The following is a 14,765-nucleotide window of genomic DNA, read 5'->3' as shown; positions in this document are numbered from 1 at the left end:
CTGTGCAGCAGTCAGTATTTTCTGACAAGAAGCAAATACAGCTGCATCAACAACTGCATTTCAGTGCAGTTTCACTAGTGACTTAGGCTAATATAACTTTCTTTTTTTGTCTTCTCCCCTGTGTTAGGCATTATTTTTACCCAGACCAGCAAGCTGATCCAAATGATTCAATCATCCAAGTCAGCAAACAGAGCACGAGGTAGTTCCTTGCTAGTATTTATACAGTTAAACCAGCAGTACCTTTGAGGCCCTTTACTTCCAAAGCTTACAAACCTATCCAAATACTTCCAGGTGACATTCCTGGCCAGTAGCATTTGACTTTTGCCATTTATGGAACAGAGAGAGCTAAAACCCAGCAGTTCCTGGTAGACCTTTTCCTCCCACGCCACGATTAGCTGAAATATGTCCCAGAAGCAGATAGCAGCCATGATCCGATTTGTCCCAATCCCAACTCAAGCAGCTTTACACCACCCTCCTAACAAGATCAGCACTGGCCAAACACCATTTATCCAGCCTGATCAAAGATGGATTAGATAATGAAACCCTAACTGCATAAGCTGTCTGAGCATGCTGGCCTGAGACAGCAGAAAACAAGAAGCCCAGTAAATCTAAGGGCTACTCAAAGCTTTCAGGCACCCCCAGCACCAAGGTCTTAATAACCAGCTACTGTCTTATCTTCCTATAGCCTAGTTTTGATATTTCATGCTAATAGACCCCCAAAAATCTACTAGTTTTACAGCTACATTAGTAATTCTACAGCTGAATTATTTATTTTAGCATTACACACTGTGTTTATAGCCTGAGCCATCGGTAGGTACAGGTTATTCAAAGAAGAACTGGTGGTGGGCATAGCATTCCATGAATCCTTGCTATCAGCCAAGAGACACAAGGTCACCAAGTTTACACAGCAACAACCCATGGCTCTAGAACAGGAAGTAGAAAATTGACAGGATCTCCAGGAAAAACAAGGTACAACGGCTGCAGGTCTTATTTCCAGCTTTCAGAAAGCCTCTAGTACACAGGCGAGGGAGGAAAAAAAAACATCAAAGAATAGGCTCTTTATTCCTCTTGTAAGCATTACATACAGTTAAACACAGAGGATTTACTAAAAAGAAGCTGTTATTCTAAAATAAGGTACTTCAAAAGAAGGTACTATCTGAACAGAAATCCTCATGAAGGGCAATCTTGTGTTTTGTCTTTTAAGGAAAAAGATACCAAATTTCCCAAACATTAAAGAACACATTTTTCCTACCTCTGATGTTATTGGTAAGTTTGGCTTCTAATTTGATACTTCTTGCTTGCAAACATGAGAGATTCTCCAAATATATAAACTACACCTTTTAAAACTAAAAAAAGTCAAGATAAACTTCTGGACTTAGAATTGTTTGGTTAGAAAGGACCTTAAAGATCACCTAGTTCAAATGGTGATATGTATTTACACATATATATGTTTATTTTCCTCTTTTATAATAAAAGAATCAAATTTTTTTCCATATACATACATAAGGAAAGATTAAATTAAGAATGCCAAATAAGTACAATATGGGTGTCCTAATCTGAAGAACAGCTACAATGACTACAGACACACTAAAAAACTGGGCTCTACTAGCTGCACCTCACCACATTTCTCCGCTGTTTGGTACAGAAATAAACCCTAGCTTTCTGCTAATCAATTCCACAATCAATCCCTACTATCATGACCACCAGCATTACACACACTGCTTCACACACACACTGCTGTAGCCCCATGGTTGAATGCTGCAATCTCACCATCTTGCATTATTCACTGAACAGACAAGACACTTTTCAATGTAAATATAGGGGGGAGTCTTTTATCTGTAGAGTAATTGTACTAAGTTTGCATTAAAAAAAAAACAAACAAACAAAAAAACCCAAAACAAGAATAAAAATACAAAAAAAAAAACCCCAGACTTTTGCTAAACCAGCCCAAGTCCCTTCCTGGGCAATTTTCAGTTGATTTACCCAGGTTTATATCAAAAACAGACAGTTAAACCACTATACGCAAGGTAAACTGGTGCATCTTCTGTAACTACACAGGATCTCAGCCTCAGTTCAACTCTGAAGAGCTGGAAGGATTTCATGTCACCTTGTGCACTCATTCATAACTCGTATCAAGACACGCCGTATAAACACTCCGATGCTGAGCATCTTTCTCCTCGCAACTGTACACATTGTCTGAGTCACACCTGACACCTACGTGTGGGAGAACACACAACTTCAAGGGATAAAAGAGCACTGCACGATTTTCACTGGCTCCTGGGAGAGCACAAGCACTTGGGTACGAGGCTCCAGCAAGCGCTCAGGCCACACCACCACACTTGGGAAAACCTGATGCTGTGGGGTGGAGAGACCACCCTGAAAGGCTGAACGTCAGAACCACAAACAAAACCTTCCTGCCGCAAGCTGCTTAAAAAATAAATAATTCTTGAGCATGAAAACTGGGGACAGCCTGGGAAACAAAAAGGGAAAAGTGTTGGCCAGCATTTGGCATCTTGATGAGAAGCGCTATGGAAAGAATAGGATGTTCCCTTTGGAAAGCCAGGAGCGCTTACCAACCCCAGAAAAGGTGAAAAGAGAAACAAGCTCAGATGAATAAATCACGCTGCTTCCAAAGAGCTCTGATATTCTCATCACGAGAAGCAGAGAAGGCCAGTGTGACTGCCATAATAAAACAACCCTCCACAACACCCAGACAAAGGGAGGCAGAAACACCTTGGCAGCATCACCCCGCAAACACAAAGGCCAACGCACCTGAAACAAGCCATGTTTTGGGGACGACCAAACCGCAATGGCAGGAGACGACAGAAACGTGGGACTCTGAACCAAGCCAGAAGACGCCCCACTACTCTGCTTTCCCCCTTCCCAAGCAGCACCTGGGATTTCTCCTGGTGGCGTACAAGCCCCAAGCGCCACGGGTAAACCCCGCCGGGCCCGGAGCGCTGCCGGTGCCCCGCAGCCGACCCCGACCCCGCGGCCTGCCGTAGCCGCCGGGCTCGGCCCGGGCAGCCCGCGGGGAAAGGGCCGCGCGGCCGCGCGCAACGCGCCCAACCCCGCAAACCCAAACCAAACGCGGCCCGGCCCGGCCGAGCCCCGGGGAGGGAGAACCGGGGACGGCCCGGCCCTGCCCGCTACCTGCATGCCGCCGCCGTCGGCCTCCGCCTCCGTCCGCAGCCGCTTGCTGTGGCCGCCCTCCGCGCCGTCCCCGCCGGGCATGGGCTGCTCCAGCTCCGGCTCCCGCTTCACGCCGCGGGCGGACCCCGCGCCGCCGCCGGCCAGGAGCTGCGGCTGTGGCTGCTGCTGCTGCGGGGGCTGGCCGCCCTCCGCCATCCGCGCCGCCGGAGCCCCGGCCGCCCCCCGCCCCGATCGCCCCGCTCTGTCACCGCGGCGCCCGGCGCTGCCGGAGGAGCGGGAGCACTGGGAGCAGCGGGAGGAGAAGGAGGAGGGCGGCGAGCCCCGCGCCGCGACCGGAGCAGCAGCGGGCGCGCCGGGCTCCGACCCACCGGAGCGCCTCGGTCACGGGCTCGGCGGCGGCTGGGGAGGGGCCGGAGCCCCTCGGCAATCTCCGGAAACGCCGCCGGAGCAGCGCGACCCCCGCTCGGAAACCTTCGGCGGCGGCGCCGGGCGGNCCGCTCCGCGCCCCGCTCCGGCCGCGCCCGGCCCGCGCGTCGGGCCGCCACCGCCCTCGGGGGCCCACGGCGGTCACGTTGGCCCTAGGAGTGCGGGGCACGCAGCCCTCGGGCACAGCCGGGTGCCCCGCCACGGGCCGGCTTGATCCCGGCCCCGCTGGCGCAGTTGCCTTTCGGAGCGAGGTTTCCGCAGCGCTTCCATAAGGAGCTGAGGCGAATGTGGGGTGGTGGGCACTGGCTTTAGGGGGATCCAGCAGTAGGGATCCCTGTATCCCGGCTCGGCGCAGCCTCGCATCGCCGGTGCGTTGTGCTCCTTCCCGCCTCTCCTGGGCCTCCTCCCGCACCTCGCTCCAGGGCTCGCCTCGCAGCCCCAGAGCACATCTGGCTTCTGGAGAAAGGGGCTGCGCTGGTTTCCTGTCCCTCATGGCCTCCGTGGGTTTCTCCTGCACTTACATACATATAAATAGATCTCCGCATTTTTTCTGCTGCATATGACTTCCAACCAGATGGAGACACCAGTCTGCAAGGACCCAAAGCCTGTTCATCGGCGCTTTTGTGTATCTCCATGTTTTTGATCTTGAGGAACAAATTTGGGATCCTCAAGCAAAACATAAATTTCATTTTATTATTCAGCTGCTATCTAGTAGCACTAAGGACAATATCTGCTCTAGAATGAGGAAGGCATAGGCAGCCTGCGTTGTCCTGAACGTAGTCTGGAAGCCATGGCAACTTGATGGAGAACTAATCCACAGATCATAATACAAATCTGTGGTTGGCTTGATTGTGGGATGGGAATGACACTCCTGCCTGCCAACAATTTGGAGAAAAAGAAAGAAACTAAAAATGCAGTTGGTCGGTGTGAGGAAGCCTTTTTGACTTCTCGAATATTACCATGTGTAACAAAGGCTGGGGAGCAGCTAGATTATCTTAGTGTTCCATATCCCCTGTACATGCTACATCTGTTGATCTTCATGAAATTACAGAGCCTTTAGTTTTGAGTGACAGTTACCATACATGACTCCAGTCTTCCTTTACACCACATTTTTCCTCATCCAAAAATAGTTTTCAGGGCCACATAGAAAGCTATTTTAAGTGGTATGTTTTCTGCTGAGGTGCCAGCTTGTCTCCTCCAGTGACAGGGGGAAATCTCTTTTTTTCAAAATGATTGTAAATCCCCACGGAGTGGCAGGCACCCAGAAGACAATTACATGCAGCTTTTGTCTGCTCACCCACCAAGGGTAAACACATGTCTCATTCATCTTGACTGGGTTTGATAAAATGAGCCAGACTGTCAAACAACACTGAAGGAACGTGTTCAGTCCATTCTTGGCTTGGAAAGAAGCTGAAATTCTCATGGCTGGGATGGTGCTCATACAGAGAGGAGCAGCGTTTCTGTATTTCTCTTTCCCCCCCTGCTTTTGACAAGGGATTCCACATGAATGGTCCGGGTTGAGGTATTGCCTGTGAGGAGCTGCAGAAGGCTTCAACCTTCAGACCAGTTAGGGATAAACAGTTTTGTGATAAATCTTGGGAGCACTCCTCTCACTGTGGTAACTGAACGTCTGTCTGACACTTCCCTTGGGGATATCAAAGAAAGGAGTTGCCTTCTGGTGCCCAGCTTCCATTTTCTCTTCTCCTAACCCCATTTCCAGCATCTCCTGCCATGCAGGTGCCAAAGCTGCTGCCAGTTCTCCCTTGCATCCTGTGTGCACATGGTCTGTGCTGCAGAGCAGCTCCTGGCAGTGCCATGGGCACATGCCTTGGTGAGGCATTTCCAGCTGGCTATGGTATGCAGCCTGCCAGGGGAGCACCCCAGGTGCCAAAGCTGCTGCCAGTTCTCCCTTGCATCCTGTGTGCACATGGTCTCTGCTGCAGAGCAGCTCCTGGCAGAGCTGGCAGTGCCATGGGCACATCCCTTGGTGAGGCATTTCCAGCTGGCTGTGGTATGCAGCCTGCCAGGGGAGCACCCTGAGTTATGGTGCAGGTGAAAAGAGCTGAGGGGGGTCCTGTGCCCTCCCACCAAAGGACCTGCAGCTGCCACCACCATGCTCTGTGCCATTGTGAGCTTTCTGACACTGCTGCCCCGTTACTGCATACTGCATTTATCCAGAGCTTTCCATTTCCTCTTAAAATAAGATTAATTAATTTATCTTCATGGTATGTTTGTGGGATAGGTATTATCTCCATTTAACAGATGGGACATGAGGCATTCCCGAAGTCACAAAAAAGCTTTTGAGCTGAGACACAATCTTAATCCGTTGATTTCCTTTCACACAACCCAGCTGCCTTTTAGGTATTTGTATGTGACATCTGAGACATACTAAATAGACAGCTGACTCCTCTGTTAACCCTTCCACTGCTGCACAGCACTCTTGCCAAAGGCTCCAACGTGCTGTGATTTCACGGGCGAGTTTGCAGAGCGCTCACCAGTGCTTTGTCTTTGACAGATCAAAGAGACACAACCCTGAGATATGGTACCCTTGCAGAGAGCTCCCAGAAGCTGGCATGAACAGTATATCTTTCCTGAACAGATTCATACAATTTTAGAATAAAATTTTTGTGGTGGTTTCCTCCCCTCAGAAGGATACCTTCTGAACAGATTCCTTGGAGAAACATGCTGGTGCTCCCGCTGGGCTGGAAATCAGGTGACATCAGGATGCCGGGTGTGAAACATCTATGGAAGTACAGAGGGCTGGGTCCCAGAAGGTGTTGAATGGAGCAGAGGCAGTGACTCATGAAGGTTCTAAGGCACAGGCATGAAGAGAGGCACAAACTCAGTTATTAGCCTTTGGCTCTAAGGCATAGAAATCATTCAGAGACACTTCAAAGCAAATGTCTTCACCACTGCAACTGAGAACTTTTTCTTGTGCTTCCATCATCTACACACCATGCCTCACCCTGCTGACCAGCTCCCTCTTGCCCTTTCAGCCTCCAGCAGCTTTGTTCCTCTCCTTCATGGAGGATTTTGTCTCTCTGCTAAGTGGGTCAGGTGGGGTCTAGCACCTTGCCCAACCCTGCTCATTCCTGCTGTTTCGGTCGAGTCAGACAAACCTCTGAAGCCAAATGCTCTTCCTCCTCACAGCAGTGCTCCCACAGGTGATGAAGTGCCGCCAAGGTAAAGTTTCAGCCTGGACTTTGGTCCTGGTTTTGCAGGAAGCAGCGATGGAGCTTTCAGTAGTAACTACTGTGGGTAAATGTTTCTTCTTCCTTATCTCAGGCCAGGAATTTGCTACAAAATTTTACCAGCAGAAGCTGCCTTTTCTTGTAACCAATTAGCACACAGCTGAAAATACATAACCTCAGTCAGCAAAATCCAAAGACCTTGTCACCTGGCCCAAGCCGTGTGCCAGGAGGATGCCAGTGCCCAAGCAGGGGCACGGTGCCAACATCAATATGTCACTGTGACGCAAAGGTGCTGGCAGCTGTCAGTCACTGGCCAGCACCCACAATGCACCCGCTCTTTTCCCAGTGCCACCTCTTGCAATGAGGACACCTGGCTTCAGGAAACGCCTCCAAGCACCTGGGCACTCCAGCAAGGCAGCAGTGTCAGCAGCTGGGAATCCACCAGAGAGCTCAGAGCAAAGCCTTCCTGACTCATTTTCCTGTTTCCTGCTAACATCGCTGCAGCGATTTATGGTTGCTGTTTGCTTGGGCTGTGGTTCTGTGGGGCATCAGGATGTGCAGCAGGTGTGGCACTTCAGGTGTCCCAATGCTGCTGAAGCAGGATGGCACCTGCAGCACAGATGCAGTTACCTGCATGGATGCAATTAGCATAAAAATGCCATCTGCTTGCATTGCTTATGCCTGGGGGATGGGGAATAAAGTAGGTCCTTCCAACATGAAACGGCATCCCTCTGTATCCTAAAAATGTGTGATAGCAAAAAGGTGTGTGAAGAGCACATCTGGGAGATGAAAGGTCTCTTGTTTTCCTGTTGAGATAGCAGGGCTGACTGGATAAATAAGACTGAGATAATGACCAACATAAACAGTGTGCACCACAGAGGTACCACAGGGCACCTCCCTTCAAATACCTGGCACTTATTCCTCTTGGCTGCCTGTCACGGGTGAACCAGAGGCTGCTGGAGGCTGGAGTCCACATCAAGGGGCCAGCAGTGGCTGCTGTTGCTGCAGTGCTCCAGTGGCCTGGCTGCACATCTCTGGCCGTGCCTCTGGAGCACCTCAGGGCTGTGCCACCCTCTCCTCTCTCAGACACGAGTCTGCAGCAGCCTGACATATCCAGCTTACACGGGCACACAGACAAAGAGAGAATACCAATCATTATTTGCAACTGCGCATTTCCAAATAGGCTGGAGGCCGCACAGCTTGAGAAGGGCAAATGCCCCGCTGGAGGCAACATTCATTCCTGGTGTAACAGGCAGATAGAGCAAAGGACAAAGCAAAACATTCTCTGTGGTGGCTGGGCACATCGTGGAACGGAACGGGGTGGGGGTGGGGGGTTATCACGTAACTCCTGCTCGTTTTCAGTGAAGAACCATGTTTATAGGGCCCTTTAGCTACAACTCAATTTACTACGTGGCTGATCTCTGGAGTCGAGGCTGATTCTTCCTCCCTAATTGGTTTATTGAAAAGCTTCTGAAAGTGCATTCTTACAGACAAAATGCCAAATTAAGCTGGTCCTTAACAGGACCCACCGTGCAAGAGGAGCCATCTCCCAGCACAGAGAATAGCTTGCAGATATTTTCTGCAGCGATCTCGGTATCACCTTTCACTCCTGTGACCGATTCAGGGATAAAGAAAGGGTGTGTGGTTGAAGCTGGCCCACACCCTGATGTTTCCCAGCTGTTCAAGCCTTCCCTTGAGACATCCGCCATCTGTGCAAATTACAACAGCATGAATTACGCCTCGGGATCCAAGCCACAGAAGTGTTTCCAGGATTGCTCCAGCTTTTCACTGCTCCAAACATTTTGCAGGTCCCTCCTCTGCTGCTGCTAAAGTTTTAGCTATTTGTGTCTGCCACGCTCACAGTTTTCCAGTTCCATTGCTTATATTTTCCTTGGTCTTAACTTCCAACTGAAAATTCCACGTGTCCCGTCCCGTACTTACTCAACTTTCCAGACCGCAGCACATCCATTATAGATGACTCCACCTGCTGGCTATCCAGGGGAGCAGCATTCGCATCACAGAGACTGCCTCAACTCACTCACACAAACGTGACTCAAAAATCGTGCCCTGAGATTGTACATTTGCAGTAAAAGATGATCGATTTTCCTTCGTGCAGAAAAGTGCTCTGTGAATTTATGATAACATTGTACCAATAAGCACTTGCAATCTGATTTTACCCTTTCACAATGCTATTTGCTGCTGATACAGCTCAGATTTCAAATAAGATTTGAAAACATAATTTTCCTTTTTTTTTTTAATGTGATTTCTCCACTCTAAAAATAGTTACAGCCTCTTTGGCTTCACATCCAAATTAGAAAACAGTGGTAAAGCACAATAAATACTCTGTATACAAGCCAAGAGGATATTTTCAAAGTAAGTCAACCTCCAGTTTGAAAAGAAAATCCCCCATGTATGCTACATCTGCATGAATGCTGAGGTTTCAGATAAACTCCCCTTGTGTGCGGGTACACGGAGCCAGCTGGGTCAAGAGAAACAACTCTGCGAGAGCGCGGAAAAATCCCTCACTTGTGATTCAGCCTGACAATCCAAGCACTTGCTTAACTTTAAACAGGAGAAATATCAACGAAATATCAATATCAATATCAATCAATGAAGCGGGTACACGGAGCCAGCTGGGTCAAGAGAAACAACTCTGCGAGAGCGCGGCACAATTCCCCACTTGTGATTCAGCCTGACATCCAAGCACTTGCTTAACTTTAAACATGAGAAATATCAATGAAATATCAATGAAATATCAATCAATGAGGTTATTGATGTGCTTGTGGATGGGGCAAGGCTCTGGTGCCTGTGCCTTGCACACGGGGCTGGAGCAGCTCTGCAAGGCAGGAAAGCTGCCTGCATCTGTCTCGAAACACATCCATCTGCTGATTGCCAGTGCTCTGCTATCTCCAAGAAGATTAAATTATTTCAAATGCAATTTGTAGCCCCCCCCCCCCAAAAAAAAAAAAAGAGAAGGCTAAGCCTCTCGCCTGGAATCATCTGAAATCCAGACAACACATAATCCACTACAGGAAATATAAACGCCTAATGCAATTTTATAGGCAGCTGGAGGGTGCCAAGTTTGCTAGCCCACACAATAGCTTGCAGATTTCTCTGTGGAAAACAAACAAAAAATTAAAATAAATAAACAAATAAATAAATTTAAAAGGCAGGGAGAGGACTGGGCTAAAGCTCCCCTCAGTGCTCCTCAAACCTCGGGAACTTCAGCTGTGGCTGCTGGCAAGAAGGGGCCGCTAATCCTGCAGTCTGTAGCGACCAGAAACACAGCCATATTTAGTCATGTTTTCCAGCCCCTTCTCCTATTCCTGTCTGCTGAACAGCCATTTGATCAGGGCTAGAGATTCAAATCAAAATGAAACGTTACCAGCCCATGCAAAATTCAGAAAGGGATATCCACAGCCCTGCGAAGCTGATGATAAAACTGTGCTGGAAATCCCTGCCTGAGTGACACTGGAGCTGGCTGGAGATACCAGCCCTGTGCTGTAGGGTCTGGCTGACCCAGAAATCGCCTGTGTGACTCAGGATTACCATCTCATGCTGGCCACTCCCTCCAGAGACTTGCCTCTGGCTTTATTAATACCACTTTTCTTCATACTGCTTGCATTCTGATGGAGTTTAGGTGGTTTGAGTGACATGGGTTAAATATGGAATGGGGAAATCACTACAGTTTCCCAAGTAAGTGCTATAAATTCCAGCAATTTACGACAGGGGAGAAAAGCTGGAAGCAGTCTGAGTGCATTTTTCAGCAGTGAGAATGCACAGGTAGGGCACCCAAATAAATGTAATCGTGGTATGAGGCTATAACCATGTCATTCTAGGGAAGTCACTGCAGTTTTGTCTCCTGGACCTGCTTACATTAATTTTAAGAATCTTTTTCTCCCTTGAATATCCATTTTCCACTGTCCCCGCTGCCACTCCCTCTGCAGCATTCCTGAGTCTGCTCCAGCAGGCCGGCCCCTTGGAGCTGCTTCCCCGCCCGCCCGGCATCCCCAGCCCTCTGCTTTTGTGATTTGTCTTTTCCTCCCTGTTACTGCAGCAGGAACTTTCCCTCGGGAGACATTAGTAGGGGAAGGGAGAGGAAGAGAAATGAGAGCCAGAGGTTCAGATTGTGAGCAGGAACGAACTCACCCCTCCACTGCCAGAACCTCGTTGAAGGCTCCCAGAGCTACCACGAGTGCGAGCTCACAGGCCAGGGGCTCGCTGCCCTGCCTCTGCTCAGCCCTTTTCTTCCCCACAACCCATTGAGGTCTCTGCAGTGTACCCCAAATTCCCCTGCAGCACCCCCAAAATCCCTGCTCAGGCTGCCCATGGCTGTCCCCTGTCACTGAGCCCAGAAATCTGCTGGCACAGACATCACGCCAGGTAGTCCCGTCCATAAAGTGCTGGAGCTCCAGCTAAAACCACTGTTAAAGCAGTTTCCAGCTCCTCCCTGGCTGTGGGGCAGCTGCTCTGGAATCAGGTTAAAGCAAAGCTCTCCCTTTCACACAAAGCTATTACCAAGCTGTTGCTTTGTTTCAGAGATCACCTCTGTGCTGTGACCAAGCGCCAGCTCGGGTGTCGTGGCACCAACCCGCCAGGAACAGGCCAAGGAAATAAACTTCCCTCTAGTGCTTTAGCACTCATGGGATACCTGAGAGGTGTGGGATCCCCAGCCCCCAGGAACGAGCCCCTGCTGCAGCGTGCAGCCAGTAATCACATTTCATCCTGGCACAGACAAATTCCTTTTGCACTTCCTCCCCGCCGCCAGCGCAGCACGCTCGCCCCGGAGAGCGAATTATAATCAAGCTCAGCGGGGCTGGTAATCAGCACAGGTAAGTACACATCGAGCCTCGCTGTGCTTGGGAAATAAATAAGGCAGCCCCTTTCACCTGCTGGATCCTTGATAATTCATCTCTTTCCTCCAGCTTTGAACCCACGAGAAATTTCTTCAGCTGAAACCATTCTTCATTAGTTCTCTGAGGTACTTAATTTTTAAACGCATCCCAGTTCATCAGTCACAGCTGGTATTCTCCATCCACGTCATCCTCTAAGTCAGTAATTTAGCAGTGGGATTCTATCAGATCTACCAGATCCTCAGGTCCCCAAATTTTCCTTCTTATTTTTTTTTTAAGAGGACAGAAGTTTAAATTGCAGAGCAGGAATTGCCATGAGCATTTATTTTCTGTGAAATGTTGTGCCGTGACTGACTCTTGCCTTCAAAGGATTTGCTGGGTAGTTCAGAAAAGAAAGGAGAAAAAAGAAAAAGAGAAAAGACAGTAAATATTTTATCTATTCATTGCTCAAGAAAACCAGAATGCAGTAGCATCAAAATCACATGGGAGCAATCCCTGTCCTGGCACAGTGACTGCCCAGGTTAGCAAGAGGGGCTGTGCCAGTTGCAACAGAAAAAGGAAAGGCAGAATCCAAAAGCTAAGCAGGTAAAGGGAACAAATTATGTCAGAGCAAAATTTTGCTGCCTGTGCAAGCCATCTCTGCTGCTTGGTTCACTCTCACCCAGCAGCTCAAACGGGGGAGGTCAGCCCTGCACACACCAGAGGCGTCCCCAGTTCCAGCAGTGTGAGGAGCACACAGGGCTGGGGCACCTGGACCAGGATCCTCCCCACAAAGGTACTGGGCAGTGGCAATCGATTTACCCTCAGCCTGAACAGCAGCCCAAGGGCCTCTTTTTAGCAATATTAGTGGATAGAGGCAGGGCTCCTGTTGGGCAGCTGGGGATGCTGCTGGGATCAGCTGGAGGATTCTCAGAGAATCTGATCTGTGCTGGAGGACACTGAGTGCAAGAGGGAGCTGCGGGCTCCTCTGGCTGCATCAAAGTGCAGCTGGCCCACAGGGAGCTCTGTGCCCCGGTGGGATGTCCCAGCAAGTGGCACAGTGACCAAGAGGTGCCCCATGGGCTCCCCCCAGGCAGCTCTCAGCCTTGTGCAGCACAGCCAGGAGCAGAGCACGGGCAATTCCAGACCCATCCAGAGCCAGCTCTTCCCGCCACGGCGCCTGCTGGGACGTGTTTGCTTATTCCACCCCGGTGGCCAGGAAAAGGCTTTGTTTGACAGGGGAAAAGGGAGCCAGCTGCCCACAGCAGTACTGCCACCCCCACACACCTTGCAGGAGAGAAATTAGTTGGGGGAGCCTCCCACCAGCACTGCCCGAGCACCTCCCAGCTTCATGGCAGCCTGCAAACGCAGATTAACTTTCTTGGGAAATGACAGAATGCAGCTCATGCTTTCTGTTTGGAGTGAATGTCCCATGACAGTTTATTTTAATCATCTTGTTGCTTTTAATAGTTCGTTGCAGGGTCGTGAGGCAGCCTCTCCTGCTGGGCAAGCCATAGGTAGTGCAGTCCACAGAGAGCAGGCATCCTCTAGCACAGCTCACAGAGGTGCCAGGGGACTGCAGAGGGAAGATTTTGGGGAACTGATCTGCCAGATCCTGGACAGCAAAGCAGGGAACAACTGCTCTGTCCACCCAGGGGATTGGGTCCTTGAAATCTTGCTTCAGAGAGAAGCTGTTTTGCAATGATCCTGCACGATAATCCTGAACACAGCCCTGCCCCTGCCATGCCCCACATTCATGGAATGGATGTCCACTTTCTCTCTCCATCCCATATCCCTTTGCTCCCAGGTTATGGGAGAGGAGCCACAGAGAAGCTGCTATCTGGTCTCCCTCTGTGATTTTTCCCTAATCCCCTTACATCCTCTGCCCGAAGCAATCCTGTCAGGTCCCTTCATGGGGATGTGTTGCCAGGCTTGGCTCTTGCTCGGTGTCCCTCTGAAGCTTTGCTGTGTTCAGGGCCATGCTACACCCAGTGAGAGGAGCAGTCCTGCGGGCATGCTGCACTTGCTGCTCCCATCCTTGTGCTGACACTTCCATGGTGACAGTGGGACTGCCTGCCCTGCACGACTCAGCCCCACAAATGCAGGTGCTGGGCCCCAGCACCTTTTCTGTTCCAGCAGTTCTGGTTTTCTCACCTGCCCAGGGAAGCAGTGCCAGCAAAGGGCCTCTGAGGCAGGCGGGGCTTTACTGCTGGTGTAATTTCCTCCTACGCTGCAGAGATGCTCTGTGTTACCCTCCAGGGCAGCACTGGCCATCCCTCCTCTGAACCAAAGTCCTTGGCTGCAGCACAGAGGTGAGCACTTCCCTTAGCAAAGGAGGGGTGTTGGGATGCAGATAAATCCCCTCCAGGGGATTCAGCAGGGGCCTGAATAACCACAGACAGCACAAACCTGGCACCTTTCCTCCTGCAGGTCCTGCTGCAGTTTAACTGCAGATCCGTGCTGGAGCATAAGCCATGTCCTTGAAGTCACCTCCCAGAAACTTCACAGGTGAGAGGGAAATGGTGAGCTGAGCTTCAAGCAAAAGCTGATCAAGAGCTTCACCCGTGCCTTACCCACAAGGACACACCAGGGCAAGACAGCCGGGGCCTCGTGCTTCTGAAAATGATGAGCTGGCGAGCTGGGAGCTGCACAAGCACATCGACAGCCCACAGGATCAAAAGCCTGCACAGCAAATTGGGCTGTGTTACCTCATTAAAACTTGTTGTGGCTGTGCCCATAACCTCAGCTTCAAAGCCTGCTGCAGTTCCTAGCAACAACACTAATACCTCGGCAGAGAGCCTCACCTGAGGCTGGAGCTGGTCTCTCCTGCAGAGCTGAGCTCCTTGCACCTGCACCAGCCTTGGGAGGCAGAAATGGGGTCTGAAAGAGCCAGCTCTGATCCAGCATGGACTTGGCAGCACGGACAGGGTGCATGCAGCCCCCAGGCCCTCCCAGCTCCCATGGGGAAGTGCTGAGAAGGAAATGAAACAAGCTTTCAACACATGCCTGCTGGCCATGGGGCAGGCTGGGCAGGCTGCATCCATCCAGCAGCTTGCAGGGCTGGGAAGTTTTGCCAGGATCCTCTCAAATCCCAGGGACAGCTCAGGATTGAGTGAAGCATTCCAGAAGGGAAGAGCCTGGGCTAGGAGAAAGGATGCTTCCC

General features: G+C 50.4%; 1 protein-coding gene across 19 annotated transcripts in view; it reads right to left on the bottom strand.

Moving 5' to 3' along the window:
- The window catches only part of RBFOX2 (RNA binding fox-1 homolog 2), a 171,746-nt gene extending 168,111 nt beyond the window's left edge, over window positions 1–3,635 (bottom strand). For 15 of the 19 annotated variants that reach the window (XR_005629388.1, XR_005629389.1, XR_005629387.1 and 12 more), the window contains exon 1: window positions 3,154–3,635. Coding sequence is in view for 5 of the 19 variants with exons in the window: in XM_039725392.1 (XP_039581326.1) it covers window positions 3,154–3,348 (195 nt within the window). In the remaining 14 variants the exon portion in view is untranslated. The remainder of the gene's footprint in view (window positions 1–3,153) is intronic. The other 4 variants (XM_039725388.1, XM_039725389.1, XM_039725390.1 and 1 more) reach the window with 3 other exon arrangements.
- Window positions 3,636–14,765: the final 11,130 nt, after the last annotated feature.

This window comes from Passer montanus, unplaced genomic scaffold (assembly GCF_014805655.1).
Source record: "Passer montanus isolate IOZ18808 unplaced genomic scaffold, ASM1480565v1 scaffold55, whole genome shotgun sequence".
Classification (NCBI taxonomy): domain Eukaryota; kingdom Metazoa; phylum Chordata; class Aves; order Passeriformes; family Passeridae; genus Passer; species Passer montanus.
This window is presented reverse-complemented; position numbering and strand designations above follow the sequence as displayed.